Below are 17147 nucleotides of genomic sequence, written 5' to 3'. Positions count from 1 at the left end.
GTGGCCTAGGCAAAGGTGCCTTGGCTTTTGGCATAACCGGCTCCGGCATGTCAATTACGTGCTCCCTAGACGGTTCACAGCCTCTTGAGTTTCCACCTCGGTTTCATTAATGTCAATCCTCACTTCATTGTTCACATTGTCATCAACCACATCTTCAACTACCAAAGGAACCGCATCTTCTTGCAACTCAACATCATCATCAACAACTTGCTTTTGTTTCGAGGCATTCACATCACGGCCTCTCCCACTTCGTGTTGTAACCGCCATGACATGATTGTTCCCACCCTTTGGGTTTACTACCGTATCACTTGGTAGAGCACCCTTTGGGCGAGTATTCAATGATTGAGAGATTTGGCCTAATTGTACCTCCAAATTTCTGATAGAGGTATTGTGGGAAGCCAACTGTGCATCCGAATCCGCGTTCTTCTTCAGCATTTGTTCCAACATCATTTCAATTCTACCCATATCATTACTCGAAGAACTACCTTGAGAAGGGAAAGGGGGTGGATTGTTCGGTTGTTGGTACATTGGGGGCCTTTGAAAGCCTTGCCCCCGGTTTCCTTGATTTCCATTATTCCATCCACCTTGATTATTGTTGCCACCCCAATTGTTGTTATTACCATTCCAATTCCCTTGGTTGCCTTGATTGCCCCAGTTGTTATTTTGGTTGTTGTTCCCCCAATTACCACTGTTTTGTTGTTGATTACCCCAATTGCCTTGAGGTCTCCACTGTTGTTGGTTTGAAGAGTTGCCCCGTTGGCCTTGAAAATTGTTCACATATTGTACCTCTTCATTTTGCTCATCATAGCCATCATTTTGAAACCCATCACAATCACCAGCAAATTGCTCAGAATTCCCTTGGTTTTGTTGCCTTCTTTGCCTTCTCTTGTTGGTAAGCATATTAACACCTTCCATAGCATTCACTTGGCGAGGGTTTTGGACTTGTTGCAACTGTGCCTTAGCCAATTGGTTCATAGTAGTTGTCAACTCCACTATAGCTTGCTCTTGGTCGTGTAATTCCTTATGCAAATGAATAACCGTAGGGTCACCTTGAGGAACATTGGCTCTACTTTGCCATGCGGAGGATGTATCCGCCATCTCATCAAGAATCTCACAAGCTTCGTCATAAGTCAACTTCATGAAATTACCCCCAGCCAATTGATTGACTTATCGTTGATTTGTAGTATTAATGCCCCGATAGAAGGTTTGTTGTATCATCGCCTCCATCATATCATTATTGGGACATTCCTTCACCATCGTTCTAAACCGCTCCCAAATCTCATGCAAAGGTTCCTGGGTTCTTGCTTGAAGGCCAATATCTCATCTCAAAGTGCCGCCATGTGCCCGGGTGAGAAAAATTTAGCAATAAACTTATCCGCCAACTCATCCCAAGTTGTGATGGAATGGTGGGGAGTCTCCCTAGCCAATCCAATGCTTTCCCCCGAAGTGAGAGTGGGAAAAGCCTCAACCTAAGAGCATCCTCGGACACATTCGTCTGCTTACTCCCCCAAAATGTATCCACGAACCCTTTTAGATGTTTGTAGGCATTTTGATCCACAGCGCCCGTGAAATACCCACGCTGCTCAAGTAAGGTCAACATCACATTAGTTATCTGGAAATTGCCCGCCCGGATTCTGGGTGGGACAATAGCACTTGCATAGCCTTGGTTCGGTAGCACCCGAGGAACCGCTCTTGGAGGTGGCGGAGGAGGGTCTGGAACATATTCATTAGCATTGGCCTGACGGCCTCGTCGTGGTCCGAGAGGTACAAGAGGCACCTCATCCTCTCCAATTTCATCAACCTCCTCCCCCGCAAGCACATTTCCAAGAGGGTCATTAGCATTTAATGACCCTGTAGTGTTCACACACAAGTATTCACACACAAAAATTAGTAACAAAGAAGGAAAGAAGAACAACACACAAAACTAACTAAATAGATAGCCAAAACTGTTAGCTCCCCGGAAACGGCGCCAAAAAGTGATCGTAGCCAATTCCGCACTACTAATAAGTAGCAAAAGAGGGTCGCAATAGCTTTTACCCGATTTTGGGTCGGGATCGAATCCACAGAGAGCTAGGATTGGAATCGAGTATCTATCTAGTTTAGGATTGCGTATGTGCTCTTAATTGGTCTTCTATTCATTTGTGGATTTTCTATATGATTCTATTTTTATCAAACTACTAATTGAAAATGCAACTAGATTAAGCTAAGAGATAGATATTGCAAGTTGTATCTAATGGTTTAAAAGGCACTAGGGTAGTGACATCCGCCTAGGTGGGCAAATGACGGGTACTTGAAACTAAGGCTTAATTGACATGATTGGGGAATATAAAATAACCGTTGCACTACTTTACCCACTCTACACCCCTCGATGGTTCGGGTGATTTTGCCCGAATTGGCTTTCTCAAGACCAATTGGGTATGCCAATTTGCACAAGCAACTTAGGGTTCAATTCGGGTATTACTCTCTCGAGGTTTAACCCTTTAATTGGGGCTATCAATCTCTTGAGTACATCCCAATTCATTGTTGGACCAATTCCGGAGACTTAGGCCCTCTTTCTCAAGAAGAGCTCGAGTCAAATCAACACAAACTAGTATTTGCAACTACTAATTCAGAAATTAACCATAAAATTGGCCCAAATAACAAACACCCATAGTCAATTTAGCCTTAAAATTCAAGACCCATCAATTACCCACATTAGGGTTGAGCCACAACCCTAGCTATGGGGTCTAGCTACTCATATTAGAAGAAGAAAAGCAAGAAATAGATGAAGATAAACACATATTAATTAATTGCTAAGCTAAATACAAAGATTCAATGGTAAAAAGTAAGTAAAAAATGCCCAAAATGGCTAAGAAAAGTTGCCTCATGAGTGCAGCTGAAGTTTTTACAATATCTGATGACCTAAAAAAGGAAAAAGAATCTATTTATACTAAGCTGAAAAATCTGGACAAAAATACCCCTGCGGGGTTAGTGCGGACCACACAAAATGGACCGCGGTCCGCACTGGACTTTGGCTTTCAAAATTGATCTCTCTGAACTTGGGCTCTGCGGACCGCACAAAATGGACCGCGGCCGCGGAGGCTTCTAGCGCGGTCCGCACAAAGTTGACCGCGGACCGCGATGGCTCAAAACTCTGAGAAGTGATCTCTCTGAATCTTCACACCGTGGACCGCAGAGAATGAACTGCTGCCGCGATGTCTTCAGTGCGGACCGCACAAAATGGTGTGCGGCCGCACTGCCTTGAAGCCTGGAAATCAGCTCTCTGAATCTTCCAGTGCGGACCGCACAAAGTGGTGTGCGGCCGCACTGGGCTTGTTCTGCATGAGATTTCCTTGTTTTTGTTACTTGTGCAAGTTTCACTCCTTTTGAGCTGATCTTCGACATTTTGTCACTTTGTTGATCAAACGTGCAATCAAGCACAACTTGTGAGCCTTTTAGGACTATTTTATATGATTATTTGATCAAAGCATAAGCAAGAAGGACTATAAAATGCGTCAAAATCCCTAGTTATCACAACATATTTACCATATTGGGTTTTTCTTTTCCTAGAAGGAAAATAAAATTCTTCCATATTTGGCTAGTCCCTTTTCTTGTAGGAAAAGGTTTGGAGTTCTATAAATTGAAGATCCGTCCTTCTCATTCAGTATCATCCACAATGTAGCCATATGGGGTTTGAGAGTCATGTTTAGGGGGAGAACTTTACGGGACAAGTGTTAGTGTGTCACTTGTGTTTGCCTCTTCCTGAGTTTGTTCTCTCGATATTTTGTACTCTCTTTTATATAGCGGATTGCTCATCTCCGCCGTGGATGTAGGTCAATTGGCCGAACCACGCTAAATGTTTGTATCTCTTTTGGTATATTTCTCTTTTGTTGTGTGATTTATCATCGTTCAAGGTTTGTGTTACTAGCTTTCGCATGACAGGTGATTATTTCGGTCCTAACAGTACTTACAAATCCATCCAACTGTTCATTTATCATCTACTTAAATCGGACCCGTATTCATGCAAAGCTAACATTTTATTATTTTGATACAAATTTGTCTTTTTTTATCTTTATTATAATTTTTAGTAGTCTTTCAACAATGACGGATGAAAGATGAATTAGGGTTGCGTTATATTGGGGCAGTGAGATTGTGCTGGAGAATAACTTGGCATTATAGCTTTTCTCATGCAACTAGTGTTAAGTTGCGCTACTTTCAATGAAGTACCACATATTAGTTGTTCTATTATGTTCAAAAATGGGTGCTAATAGGTTTTTGATGAACTTAAGGTAACTGAAAGATTTTCATATTCAATTACTTCACAAGGTGTGGCTTATTATGCCAAGTTCAAATTCATAATAGTGAAACTTTGCAAGAATTTTTAAGGGCTCCGGATGAACATAGGAATTTACTTGCGAGAAGAATTCTTGAAATGTATCTAATCTTAGAAAATATGAACGGGAATAAAGTTTCGTGTACTCCGACTAACACTCAACCCTCTGAGGATGTTTTAAGAGTTGTTTTACTGGAATAAGTACCACGCCAAAGAGTTTGGCCTGATTTAAACCTATCTCTATCGAATGGGAAATCAAAACACAACTTCTCGCCAATGCATGAACAATAAAACTACGGTGGGACGATAAATGGCAGACTTAACAGTCCAATTGGTAAAGACTTATTTAATATCTATAGTATCACTCTTTTATGCTTATATTACTATTATGCTTGCTTTTTTATAAGGCGTATTGGCCCGATATTAATTTTTCAAATGAAGCCTTTACAAGTTACGAACATACATACAAAGTTAGGACTTTCTCTATTCTTGGAGGGAGGATCATGTTGGTACATCTACGAGCCAACAACAAAGGCATAATAAGGCGCCATATACAAATTATAAATGATAAATTTAAACCGTAAACTAATTAATTAATATTTTATAGGTTCAACATGTTTATTATTTGATTGCTTGTATAAGGAAAATGATCAAGAAAATGATCATGTGTTAACGCAATTGAAAGAATAGTGATATAGCAGATGCATTGAGTGAAAGAGATAATAGTGACTATGATGATAACACCGATGAGTCAGGCAATGAATCACCCTTTAGGCATGACAAAAATTATGATCATGAGGAGGAACTAGTGTTGACAATGGATCATAATGCCACCACTGAGCTAGCTATGACTACACAGCCTGCTCTGGCCATGCGGCCACCGATATACTTGGTTCATGTGCAATATCAGTCTAAGAATATTTCCTTTCTTCATCACCGTCAATTTCAACCCGATGTTGATGCTTTCATACGAGATATGCATGAGATTCGAACAACAATGTGGGATGAAGAAAAGTAGTTGAATATTTAAAAATGTATACTTTTCAATAGCGAGCATATCCTACAAAAGAGTAGTTAAAATCTTTAGCATCAAAAGTTCTCAGGAGTTTGAGGTTATTGAGTTGACAAAAATAATTTTGAAAGGTGATTTGTCGTTGATGGGAGCAAGGTTGTAAGTGGATGCTTCGTGCAAGGCACTGTGGAAGCAACATGTGGGTGATTGGCAAATACATCGGCAGACATACACATAATATGGACACATTCAATAAAAATTATTTTAACCTAGATAATTATATGATTTCCTATGTATTGATTTCACAACTTGAGAGTCCATATAAAACAGTATATAGCATCAGATGCACAGATCTATCATTACCAAAAAAGGTATTTCTCAGGTGTAAACGCACGTTCGAGATAATATTTGGTAACTGAGACATGTCATTTGCGGCTTTATTGAGGTACATGGGTGCTCAACAATACTGCAACCCTAACATAATTATTGAATGGGTGAATGTCCATTGTCCTGGATTTCAACAAAACATATTAAGATATGTATTTTAGGCATTTAAACCATCCATTGATGATTTTGTACATTTTCGGCCAGTGATCTCTATAGATGGCACACATGTGTATGGGAAGTATGTGTGATGAATGATAGGTCATTCTTAGCTCTAGCACTTATTACAGTGTCCCGAGGCCTCGATTAGCTCCGTTTAGTATTTTTCAATTTGCATGTGCAGTCCGTGTCCTTTTTCGAAAAGTTTTTATGTGAAAAATTAAGAAAAAAACATGAATTTTAGCTTTAAAAATAAATTGAGTTGACTAAGGTTAATATTTTTGTGTAACGGACCCGAATCGGTATTTTGACGTTCCTGGTGTGGTCTGTATTGCGATTTTGGACTTGGACGCATGTCCGAAATTGAATTCGAAAGTCCCTAACTTGATTTGACGTGATTTGTTGAAAACTAGTAATTTGAAGGTTTAAGGATTTTCGAAGTTTGACCGTAGGTTGACTTTATTGTCTATAAAATTTGGTGCAAAACGAAGTTGATTGATAGGATTCAGACGCTCGGTTGTGAATTTGAAAGTTCTTGAGTTTCTTTGAAAATTTCATGCATTTTGATGTCTGATTTATAGTTCTAGGTATTATTTTGGTATTTTGATCGCTCGAGCGAGTTTGTATGATGTTTTTACACTTATGTGCATGTTTGGTTTAGAGCCCGAGGAGCTCGGTTGAGTTTCATATAGGCTACAGATCATTTTTGGACTTAGAGATTGCAGCTTCAGCTAGTTTTCTGGTGTCTGGTGCAACGTGCTTCGTGATCGCGAAGCCTCTCGCAATAATGAAGGGGAATAAGGGTTTGGGAGGACTTCATTCATCGTGAACGCGGGATGTTGTTTGCAAATACGAAGTAGTGGGGGATTTACCCTTCGCGAACATGACCCTCCTCTTGCGAACGCATAGTATTAGGGAGGGACCTGGGGGAGCTGGTCAGTTACTCTACGCGAACGCGAGCTTAGGCTTGCGAATGCGAAGGCCATGGGGACAGGCCATCGCGAACGCTTTGCGTTTCTCGTAAACACAAAGGCCACTCAGGCTGCTATTCTTCGCGATCGCGTCATGTCCTTCGCAAATGCGAAGAAGACCCGATGTCCAGTGATTTAAAGTTTCAAAAGTAGGGATTTATCCATTTCTCACCATTTTCAAGTTTGAGCTCGGCCTAGAAGCGACTTTGAAGAGGTTTTTCATCCAACTTCATAGGTTACTAGATTTTAACTTGTTTTCTTACATCATCATAAAAACCCATTGATTTTAACCTTTAATCTATGTTTTTACATTGTAGAAATTAGGGATTTAGGTAGAAATTGGAAATTTTGAGAAATTGATATTTAGACCTCAAATTAAGGTCGGATTTTGAAACTAATCACATAATCGGGCTCGAGGATGAATGGGTAATTGATTCGAATCTCGGGTTTTGACCAAGCGAGCCCGAGGTTGACTTTTGTTGACTTTTTCCAAAAACATTAAAGATTGAATCTTTTTCACGCGTGAGTAGTTTCTGAAGCTTATTTTGAATTATTTGAATTATATTTGGTTAGATTTTATTGGTTTGGAGGCTAATTCTAGAGGAAAAACCGCAGTTGAGCATTGATTTGATTGAGGAAGTGAGGTAAGCGTCGTGATTAACCTTAACTTGAGGGATTAAGACTTATTGGTCTATTTACTACGTATTTTATGTGTGGGGACAACGTATATGTGAGGTGACGAGTACCTATGTGTTATTAGTGGGTTAAAGCATGCGGATGAAAATTATTTCTTTGTATTGTATTGTTTTGTTAATTATGTTATTCATGCTTAGGTTAGATTATTACTTCTTTAATTATTCGTCTCGTATTTATTTCTTATTTTAAAGATGTTGAATGTTTTGGAAGTTGAAGTTTGATATCATGGCACCATATTTGAAGCTAAATGATTTCCCTGCATCCTCACCGTGTAATAATAATAATATGAATTCGAATAATAAACAATGTGGCGAATGATTAAATTCAAATATGGTGCCATGATATCAAACTTCAACTTCCGAAAAATATTCAACAACTTTGAAATAATCAATAAATATGAAACGAATAATCAAAGAAGTAATAATCTAACCTAAGCATGGATATCATAATTAACAAAACAATAAAATACAAAGAAAAAAGTTCCACCTACATGCCTTTACACAACGACAATGCATAAGTACTCGTCACCTCACATATACGTTGTTCCCACACAAAAAATATGTAGCAAATAGACAAACAAGTCCTAGTCCCACAAGTCATGGTTAACCACGACATTTACCTCACTCCGCAATCAAATCAATGCTCAACCGCGGCTTTTTCTCTAGAATTAGCCTCCAAACCAATCAAATCTACCAAATATAGTTCAAATAATTCAAAATAAGCTTTAGAAACAACACAAGTGAAGAAGATTCAACCTTTAATTTTTTGGAAAAAGTCAACAAAAGTCAACCCCGGGCCCGCTTGGTCAAAATCTGAGATTCGGACTAAAATCCGATTACCCATTCACCCTCGAGCTCGGTTATGAGATTAGTTTCGAAATCCGACCTCAACTTGAGGTCTAAATCTCAATTTCTCAAAATTCCCAATTTCTACCTAAATCCCTAATTTCTACCATAGAAAAGAATAGATTAAAGGTTAATATCAATGGATGATTATGAAAATGAAAGGAAACAAGTTAAAATCTACTAACCTATGAAATTGGGATGAAAACACTCTTCAAAATCGCCTCTAGGTCGAGCTCAAACTTGAAAATGGTAAAAAATGACTTAATTCCCGATTTTGGGACCTTTTAATCACTGGGCGTCAGGCCTTCTTCGCGTTTTCGAAGGGCCTGATGCATTCGCGAAGAACAGCGGCCCTAGTGGCCTACGCGTTCGCGAGAAGTTGCACGCATTCGTGATGGCCTGTCCCCCCTGTCCTTCGCATTCGCGAGCCTGGGCTTGCCGTTCGCGTAGAACAACCCCTACTTCCCCAGATCCTCACCTAACCCATCGCGTTCGCGAGTGAAGAGTCGTGTTCTGGAAGGGTAATCCCTCCGATGCTTTGCGTTCGCAGCCACTTCTCTGCGTTCGCGTAGATGAAAACCACCCCAGCCCCAAGTTACCCTTTGCGATCGCGAGAGTAGCTTCACGATCGCGAAGAATAAAACACCAGACATCAGCAACAGCTGAAGACCAACAAATCCTCTAAGTCCAAAATCGATCCATAGCTTATCCGAAACTCACCCGAGCCCCTCGGACTCCAACAAATATGCACACAAGTGTAATAACATCATACAAATTTGCTCGCGCGATCGAAACACCAAAATAACACCTATTTTTACAAATCGGGCATCAAAATGCATGAAATTTTCAAATAAACTCAAGAACTTTCAAATTCATAACCGAGCGTCCGAGTCATATCAAATCAACTCCGTTTTGCACCAAATTTTGCAGACAAGTCTTAAATAGTAAAATAAACCTATACCAAGTCCCGAAACCGAAATCTGAATTCGGTAACTATAAAGTCAACCTACGATCAAACTTCGGAATTCCTTAAACCTTCAACTTACTAATTTTTAACAAGTCATACAAAAACAAGTTAGGGACTACAAAATTCAATTTCGGGCATATGCCCAAGTTCAAAATCACGATACGGATCTACCAGGACCGTCAAAATATCGGTTCGGGTCCGTTTACACAAAATGTTGATTGTAATCAATTCAAATCATTTTTAAGGCTAAAATTCATACTTTCTTCAGTTCTTCACATAAAAATTTTCCGGAATAAGACATGGACTGTGCACGCAAATTGAGAAACGCTAACGGAGCTAATCGGGGTCTTAGAATACAAAAATAAAGGCCTGAACTCAAAATGACCTATCGTGTCATCACATTATTGTAGCATAAATTTGCATAATATGTCATACTTCTTTATTTAAAAAAAAGCCAAACAACTAAATACAAAAGAAAACACAAAACATACAATCTGCTAAAACGATAACTGCTAATATGCTGAAAATGCAAAATACATATAAACTGTCACGACACTAACCGGAGAGTCGCAATGGGCATCTGGGCCTTACATGCCGAGTACCAACGTAACGTATCCTTAACCATACTATCATGCGTAAATGGGCCAGAAAGCCCGTCATGAGATAACCTGAACATAACATAAAGAATACTCGATAAAGGACAACCCCCAAAATGATATACAAAAGATACGCGGGCCCACTAGGCCGAACAAAACATATAAATGCATGGCATATGTCTACAAGCCTCTAAAGAATACATAAACATCATAAGGTCGGGACATGGCCCGTCATACCCATCATATTTACATAAGCATACTGACTCCAAAAGGCAACTCCTGAGCAAATGGAGTGCAACAACACCTTCCGTTGAACTGGTAACCTACTAGGAGGATCGTCTGCCTATCTATTGGGATCTGTGGGCATGAAACACAGCGTCCCCATGCAAAAGGGACGTCAGTACGAATAAAGTGCCGAGTATGTAAGGCAAGAAAGCATAAATAAAAACGGTAATTTAAAGAGATAGAGAAGATACAACCTGTAACATCTGAGTGCCTCTGAGGGCGACTGACATGAAATGCATGATACGGACATATATATATATATATATATATATATATATATATATATATATATATATATATATATATATATATAAGTGAAACTAGAGATAAAAGTGATGTGATAGTATAAAAAATTAATAACATGCACTGATGGTGTATATAACTTAAACTCATTCATTTGAAGTGATATATTTCACTTCAATATAACCTACTGTGGGAACTAGACCGCTGATCTTTCTTTCTCTCTAGGTTTGAACTCCATTAAAAAAACTCCATGAATACTCAATTGGCACCAATACTAGAATTAAGATTTTCTGTTGAGATATTTGAGTTTGGAACGTCTCTCCTTGTTTAATTACTTAAGTGTCATCAAATTGCATGTGGGTCAATTAAAGAAAGCTACCCATAAACTTTAGAAGATATAAACAGACAAGGAGAAAAAGCAGAAGAAGAGGAGGAGAAGAAACCTAACTCTAGGGCTTACACAAGGGTACCATAAAAAGTACTAGCAACAGTAGTTAGCTAACAATATTATCTCTATCCCAAACAAGGCTAAGCAAATTAAAGCAGAAAAGGGGTCCAAAGAATATCACTCCTGATTATTATGGAGCTACTATGACCCTATTTAAAATTTCAAATACGTAAGAGGATCCCACCATAAAAAGCTATAGCTGAGATAATATTACACAATGCAAGAGAGAGAGAGAGAGGGGGGACTAACAATTCTCCCTTTTATGGAGCACTAATAATAATAACAATATGTAGTCCAAGGGCATCAACAAAGAAAGCTTAGATGCGAAGGAACTTCCCCCCACTCAAATTACAAAACCCTAAAAATATAGTAGTAGTAGTAGTAAAAACAAAAAGAGAAAGGGAACGAACGAGAGAAGAAAATAAAACTAAAACTCTCTTTCCCCCTTTCTTGCCTTCATCTTCCTTCTCCCTTTTCCTTTCATTTCCTTTCTTTTTATTGGGGCTCTGGTATTCTATTCCCCTCCTCTCTTTAGTGTGATTCTCTCCACCACATATTTCCAAAAAAAATTCATCAACCTTTTACAAAAGAGATAAAGATCAAAGAGATCAAAGAAAGAAACCATGAGTTTCTCATCTTTTCCAGTCTATCTAGATCATCCCAATTTGCAACAGGTATGGCTTTAATCTTAATTTCCCCCACTCATACATCTTCTTCAACTAACAAAAAAAAAAGCAGATTAAAGAGAGTAATATTCATATTCTCTACTAGTCTTTTTGTTGAATATACCAAATATAGATGAGTACTTAAGAGTTGTGAACTTCTCTAACTTTCTTCTTTTTTATCCTCTTGATGTTGTTCAGTTACAGCAGCTAGATCACCATCAACAAGGAAACCCTGGGCTCGAAAATTCCCAGCTTCCAACAGCAGCCCCACCCGCTCAGGTAGGTGGGAGTCCGGGCTCGATCAGGCCTGGTTCCATGGTTGATCGAGCCCGATTAGCAAAGATTCCACTGCCGGAAGCTGGACTAAAGTGTCCGAGGTGTGATTCCTCGAACACTAAGTTCTGCTACTTCAATAATTACAACCTTGCACAGCCCAGACACTTCTGTAAGAGTTGTCGTCGTTACTGGACTAGAGGAGGCGCTCTGAGGAGCGTCCCAGTGGGAGGAGGATGCCGAAGAAACAAGAGAAGCAAAAGCACTAACAACAGCTCAAAGACCGCTGGCAGTAACAACACTGGGGAGAGACAAATAGGTACTACTTCCACTTCAACTAGTGCAAGTCCTTCAAGCTGCAGCAAAGAAATTACTGGCCAACACTTTTCACAGTCATCCACACATTTAACTCCTCTCATGGCTGCCTTCCAAAACCTAAATCATCAATATGGAGGATTTCAGCCTCCTCCTTTGGTTTCTACACAAAACAATGGGGGACTTGGTCATGAAATGGGATTCCAAATAGGGAGTAATAGTACTAACAATTTACAAGCAGCTGCCACTGGAGGATCTGATCATCATCATCATCATCATCAGTGGAGATTGCCATCTTTGGCAGCCACAAATTTGTACCCTTTTCAAGGTGAAGGAATTGAAGCAACATCATCTGGGATTTCTCATCAAGATTCAGTAGTGAGAATGGAGGAAAATAATCAAGGGTTAAATTCCACAAAACAGTTTTTGGGAACTATGGAGAATAATCAATATTGGGGTGGAAATGCATGGACAGGGTTTTCTGGTCTCAACTCCTCTTCTGCTGGCCATCTCCTTTGATTTCATGTAAGCTTGAAACTTGAAGCTTCTACCTTCTTTCAATCTTAAGTCAATGTCTACTTGGCTGAAGAAGGTTTTAAAATGGTAATGCTACTAAAAAAGAAGAGATGCATGAGTAGCTAGGTTGTGTGGATTGGTTTAAATTAAACATATATATATATATATTGCATGCATATTTGAATCTTTTTTTGTCTGTTTGTTTCATTGGACACTTGTAATTTTTGGAGGTTCTTAACAAGGTTTGTGAAGTCGTTTGTATGTTCGGTTTCTGACATTATAATCTGTTTCCATCAAGTAGTATTGTGATATAATATTTAGTAACTCATTTGATATCGTGATCCCAACACTACCTAGCCACATGTATCTCTTTGTTAAGTTCAGTGATAGTCTCAATGTTATCTGTACGAAGTTGTATCTCTTGAGTACAAATACTTACATTAGATTTTCTTATTTAATGGAGTTATATAATCTCATATATTTCAACTTTCATTATCTGAAATCTAAGAGAAGATAAATTTTAACTTATATTACTGTATATTGATCAGTATATATAGACTTATATATTCCAGCATTCTTGTGATCATGTTTGAACTACTTCTGTATTTCAGCTTGCCACTTGATCCACGGAAAATTTCTTGAATTTTTATACTATCGATGCAATTTGATTACCTGATGCAAAAGGTTATTTTCCTTATTTCACTAATTCCATTTAATAATTGCCTTTTAAATAAGCTGATAGTATAAAACTGGTAAATTTCGGTTGAAATTTTTCAGACCGAGATGTCGCCAGTCAAAAAAGGAGAAAGCAATGGAACTAAGCTTTTACGATTTTATCTTCAAAGCTCAGGAGCCTAGTTATGAGTGCACAGTAATATATATTCTCTTGGTGTACTTCTTCTATATGTATGTGGCTTAAATTCTGAAAAATTTGCGTAGTATTTTCCTATGATTGAATTTTTGCGAATGATTCTTAATCTAGGACAAGATTATTAGTGAGGATTATCTTGTCGGTTGTGAGTGGGATAAGTGAGATGCTTGAAAAGATTTAGAAAGAACACAAAGAGATAAAGCATTAGTCAAAGAAAGAAAACGCCAAAGTTCCACTAAAAACCATGCAACTGTTCTATACCACATGTACTCAAAACACAAGAAAATCCAATCACATAGAAAATCAAAAGAAGAAACAAATTAAAGAAGGATTCTCTCATCTCAGAGTCATCATATTCCGTTAAAGAGAGAAGAGAGAATACTATCATTGACATGATATCATCCCCCACGTTCACAGCAGCAAACTAGTCTATAGCTAGGTCAAATCAATTTTGTTTGTTAATTATAAAGGGATAATTTGTTGGAGGCAAATCTTCAAGATTCATAATTACATGAACAGAAAAAGCATAGTACTAGTAAAGTATACAACTGGAGAGGTGGTGGTCTAAAAAGATAAAGGAAGCCCAGAGGGAGGAATTTTTAACTTTTGCAAGGACCGATACTACATCTCGAGCAACGAGGGTTTGAATAAAGCGATAAGATTCTGCTGAACTATTAAACTGAGGTAAATATGAGTAACAACTAAATGATAACTAATCTACTATCGTAAGTTAAATTTCATTAATACAACAACAATAACAGGTCCAGTGCAATTTCACAAGTGGGGTCTGGGGAGGATAATGTGTATGTAGATCTTACCCCTACCTTCAAGAAGCCGGAGAACCTATTTTCAGTAGACCATTGGCGTAGGAAAAGTAAAAGGAAGGGTAGCAACAAGCACACCACTTAGAAAACCGAAGCAGAAATACAAAACTAAAACTAAGTAATGCAATCAAAAGCAACAACAAGTAATCACTAAAGTCAAGGAATACAAAAATACACAAATAACACTAACTCATGTACTAAAGCTACTATTACAGACAAGGACAACGCTCTGCTACCTATCCTAACCATTTACCTTTATTAATTCTCAACCTCAACACCTTCCTATCCGTGGTCATGTCCTCAGTGAGCTGGAGCAACGCCATATCTTGCATAAACACCTCTCCCCAATACTTCTTCGGCCTGCCTCTACCTCTCCGCTATTAAATTTCATTAATACTAATGCTAAAAGATATATATTGTCAGGCTACATACTTATAAATCCTACTACTCAATAGGGGCGGATTTAGGGGGGGCGCAAGGGGGTTCACCCGAACCCCCTTCGCCGAAAAATTATACTGTATATATAAGGCAAAATCTGGTTTTTATCTCTATATATTAAGTTTTGAACACCCTTGACACAACCCTAAAGTGTAGTTTAATGGTCAAGGGGGTTCAAAACCTTCATAAGGTCATTATCATAATAAAGTAGGCTCTCGTTAACCCTATTTCTCTCATCCCCATTCCCCATTTCCAATCACAGATAAGAAAAAAGGAAAAATAGAAAACTTCAAACCTTTCTCTTGTCTGTTTATTTTAGGAAAGCATTGGATCTAAATGTGGTGATTTATATACTCCATATATATATGCTTGTGGAAGCAACAACAAATTAAAGGCTGATGTATGTATGTACGTATGTATGCATGAATATGAGAGATTTTTATGACGCCCCACCACACCACTGGGCATGGATAAGAGTGATACTGTTTTATCTTTCGGCTTCTCTCTGTTTCCTTCGTCCAGCTTTCGCTTTTTCTACGTACAGCACCTCTCTCTCTCTCTCTCTCTCTCTGAGAGAAGGGTTAGTAAAGGCTTTAGGGCAAACGTTTGTAATAGCAGGAATTTAACTCAATTTGTATATACATTAGCAGTGTAAACAATTCAGTTATTATGAGGACTAGATGTAGTAATTTTTTAGATATCCTAATAATGTACTAATAATTAGCAACACCAATAATAACAACATAAGAAATATACTTCAGTCCCAATACTAGTTAGAGTCGGCTTTTTTGGATCCTCGTTGATGATATCTTTTAATTTAAATTCATCTTAGACCTTTTACACTGCCGGTCATGTATAGAAATTAAATTCGCAAAAGAATATTGTCCCTTATAAGTTACCCAAATTAGAATCGAATTTAGCTCCCGTTTGAACATAGATTGCTTTTTCTTTTTTAAAAAAAAATTAAAAACATTGTTTGTTCATGAAATTTGATCAGTATTTGAAGAAAAAAAAAATTTCAAGTTCCAAAAACTATTTTGAGTGAATTTTTTTTCTTCCACTCATAAAACTTCAACTTTTATCCAAGTAAAACACACGTGCAAACATAATTTTGATTTTCAAAAATTATTTGTTAACACAATTTCAAAAACTCTTTTATTCAAGTTTCAATTGAAATCTATGTCCAAATTAATTATACTAGTTATTTTGTAATTAGCTGATCACTCGATGTCCTAAAGGAAGAGAATCTCTATGTACTTTTCTTTTTAGTAAAAGACCAACCTAATATGGCGGAGTTAGACAAAATCTTTCTCTTCTCTTTTTGACATTCAATGTGAAACTACATACATATAGGAAGGAAATACAGAACCTAATCTCCACATTTTTCCCTTCGGCCAATTGCTTTCGCAGCGCCTACCTTCTTGTTAAGTAAATGGAAATACAATAAATTAATGAACTTATGAAAGGTGCCATAATTTCCTCCATGTTCTAAGGGACATACGGCAGTGGAAAATGTGACGAACTGCTTCATCTTCCACCCCTTTCAAGTTTCAACCTCTTTTTCATATCATCTATTTAAAGGGGAGCCTTGGCGTAGCTGGTAATTAAAGTTGCTGCCATGTGACCAGGAGGTCACGGGTTTCGAGCCGTGAAAACCGCTTCTTACAAAAATGCAGGGTAAGTGGTCCGGCCCTTTCTCGGACCCCGCGCATAGCGGGAGCTTAGTACACCGGGTTGCTCTAAATATTGTATTTATTTGATAATTGTTACCCCCATAAACGCTGATGTAGAACATAGATACATTCTCTTTTAGGTGCCTGAGAGTGAAAACATATTGAAAAATCAGCTTCCAAATGGGCTATTGTAAAATTGTTACATAATCATATACAATGATTTATTTGTTACAATGGTATATTTCTTCTTGTTTTATGTTAATATGCAATGCATACTTTACTCTAATTATTTATTTTCTTTTAATTTCTTCTATAAATACAATGTTTATTATTTGGAATTGTGTATTTCTCCTTTTTTTGGGGCCAAATTTGGCTGAAACGCAATCATTTTACCAAACCAAAATAATAGAACACCAACAGTATATTTCTTTTTATTTTTTCTTCATATGTAATGGCTATTTATTTCAACTTTCTATTTTTATTTTCAGGTCAAGTCGGTATAAAAAAATTGGCTAGCGCTCAAATATTTTTTACCACATAAAACAGATATAGAAAAATTAAAAAATTGTAATTGTATAATTTTTTATTTCCTTTTTAGAAGCAACGGCCATTTTATTTAAACAGTGTATTCTTTATTTTAGGAAAATCTGTATA

General features: G+C 37.8%; 1 protein-coding gene across 1 annotated transcript; it reads left to right on the top strand.

The window, feature by feature from the left end:
- LOC109226868 (dof zinc finger protein DOF3.6-like) lies at nt 11153–13137 on the top strand. The gene is made up of 2 exons (XM_019391759.1): nt 11153–11592; nt 11782–13137. The coding sequence occupies exons 1-2, from the start codon at nt 11542–11544 to the stop codon at nt 12688–12690; spliced, it is 960 nt and encodes a 319-aa protein (XP_019247304.1). The 5' UTR covers nt 11153–11541; the 3' UTR covers nt 12691–13137.

This window comes from Nicotiana attenuata, chromosome 6 (assembly GCF_001879085.1).
Source record: "Nicotiana attenuata strain UT chromosome 6, NIATTr2, whole genome shotgun sequence".
NCBI lineage: Eukaryota > Viridiplantae > Streptophyta > Magnoliopsida > Solanales > Solanaceae > Nicotiana > Nicotiana attenuata.
This window is presented reverse-complemented; position numbering and strand designations above follow the sequence as displayed.

Coding starts and splice junctions, on each gene's coding strand:
- LOC109226868 (XM_019391759.1), top strand. CDS start 11,542: ATGAGTTTCTCATCTTTTCCAGTCTATCTAGATCATCCCAATTTGCAA. Junction 11,593..11,781: donor ATCATCCCAATTTGCAACAG/GTATGGCTTTAA, acceptor GATGTTGTTCAG/TTACAGCAGCTAGATCACCA.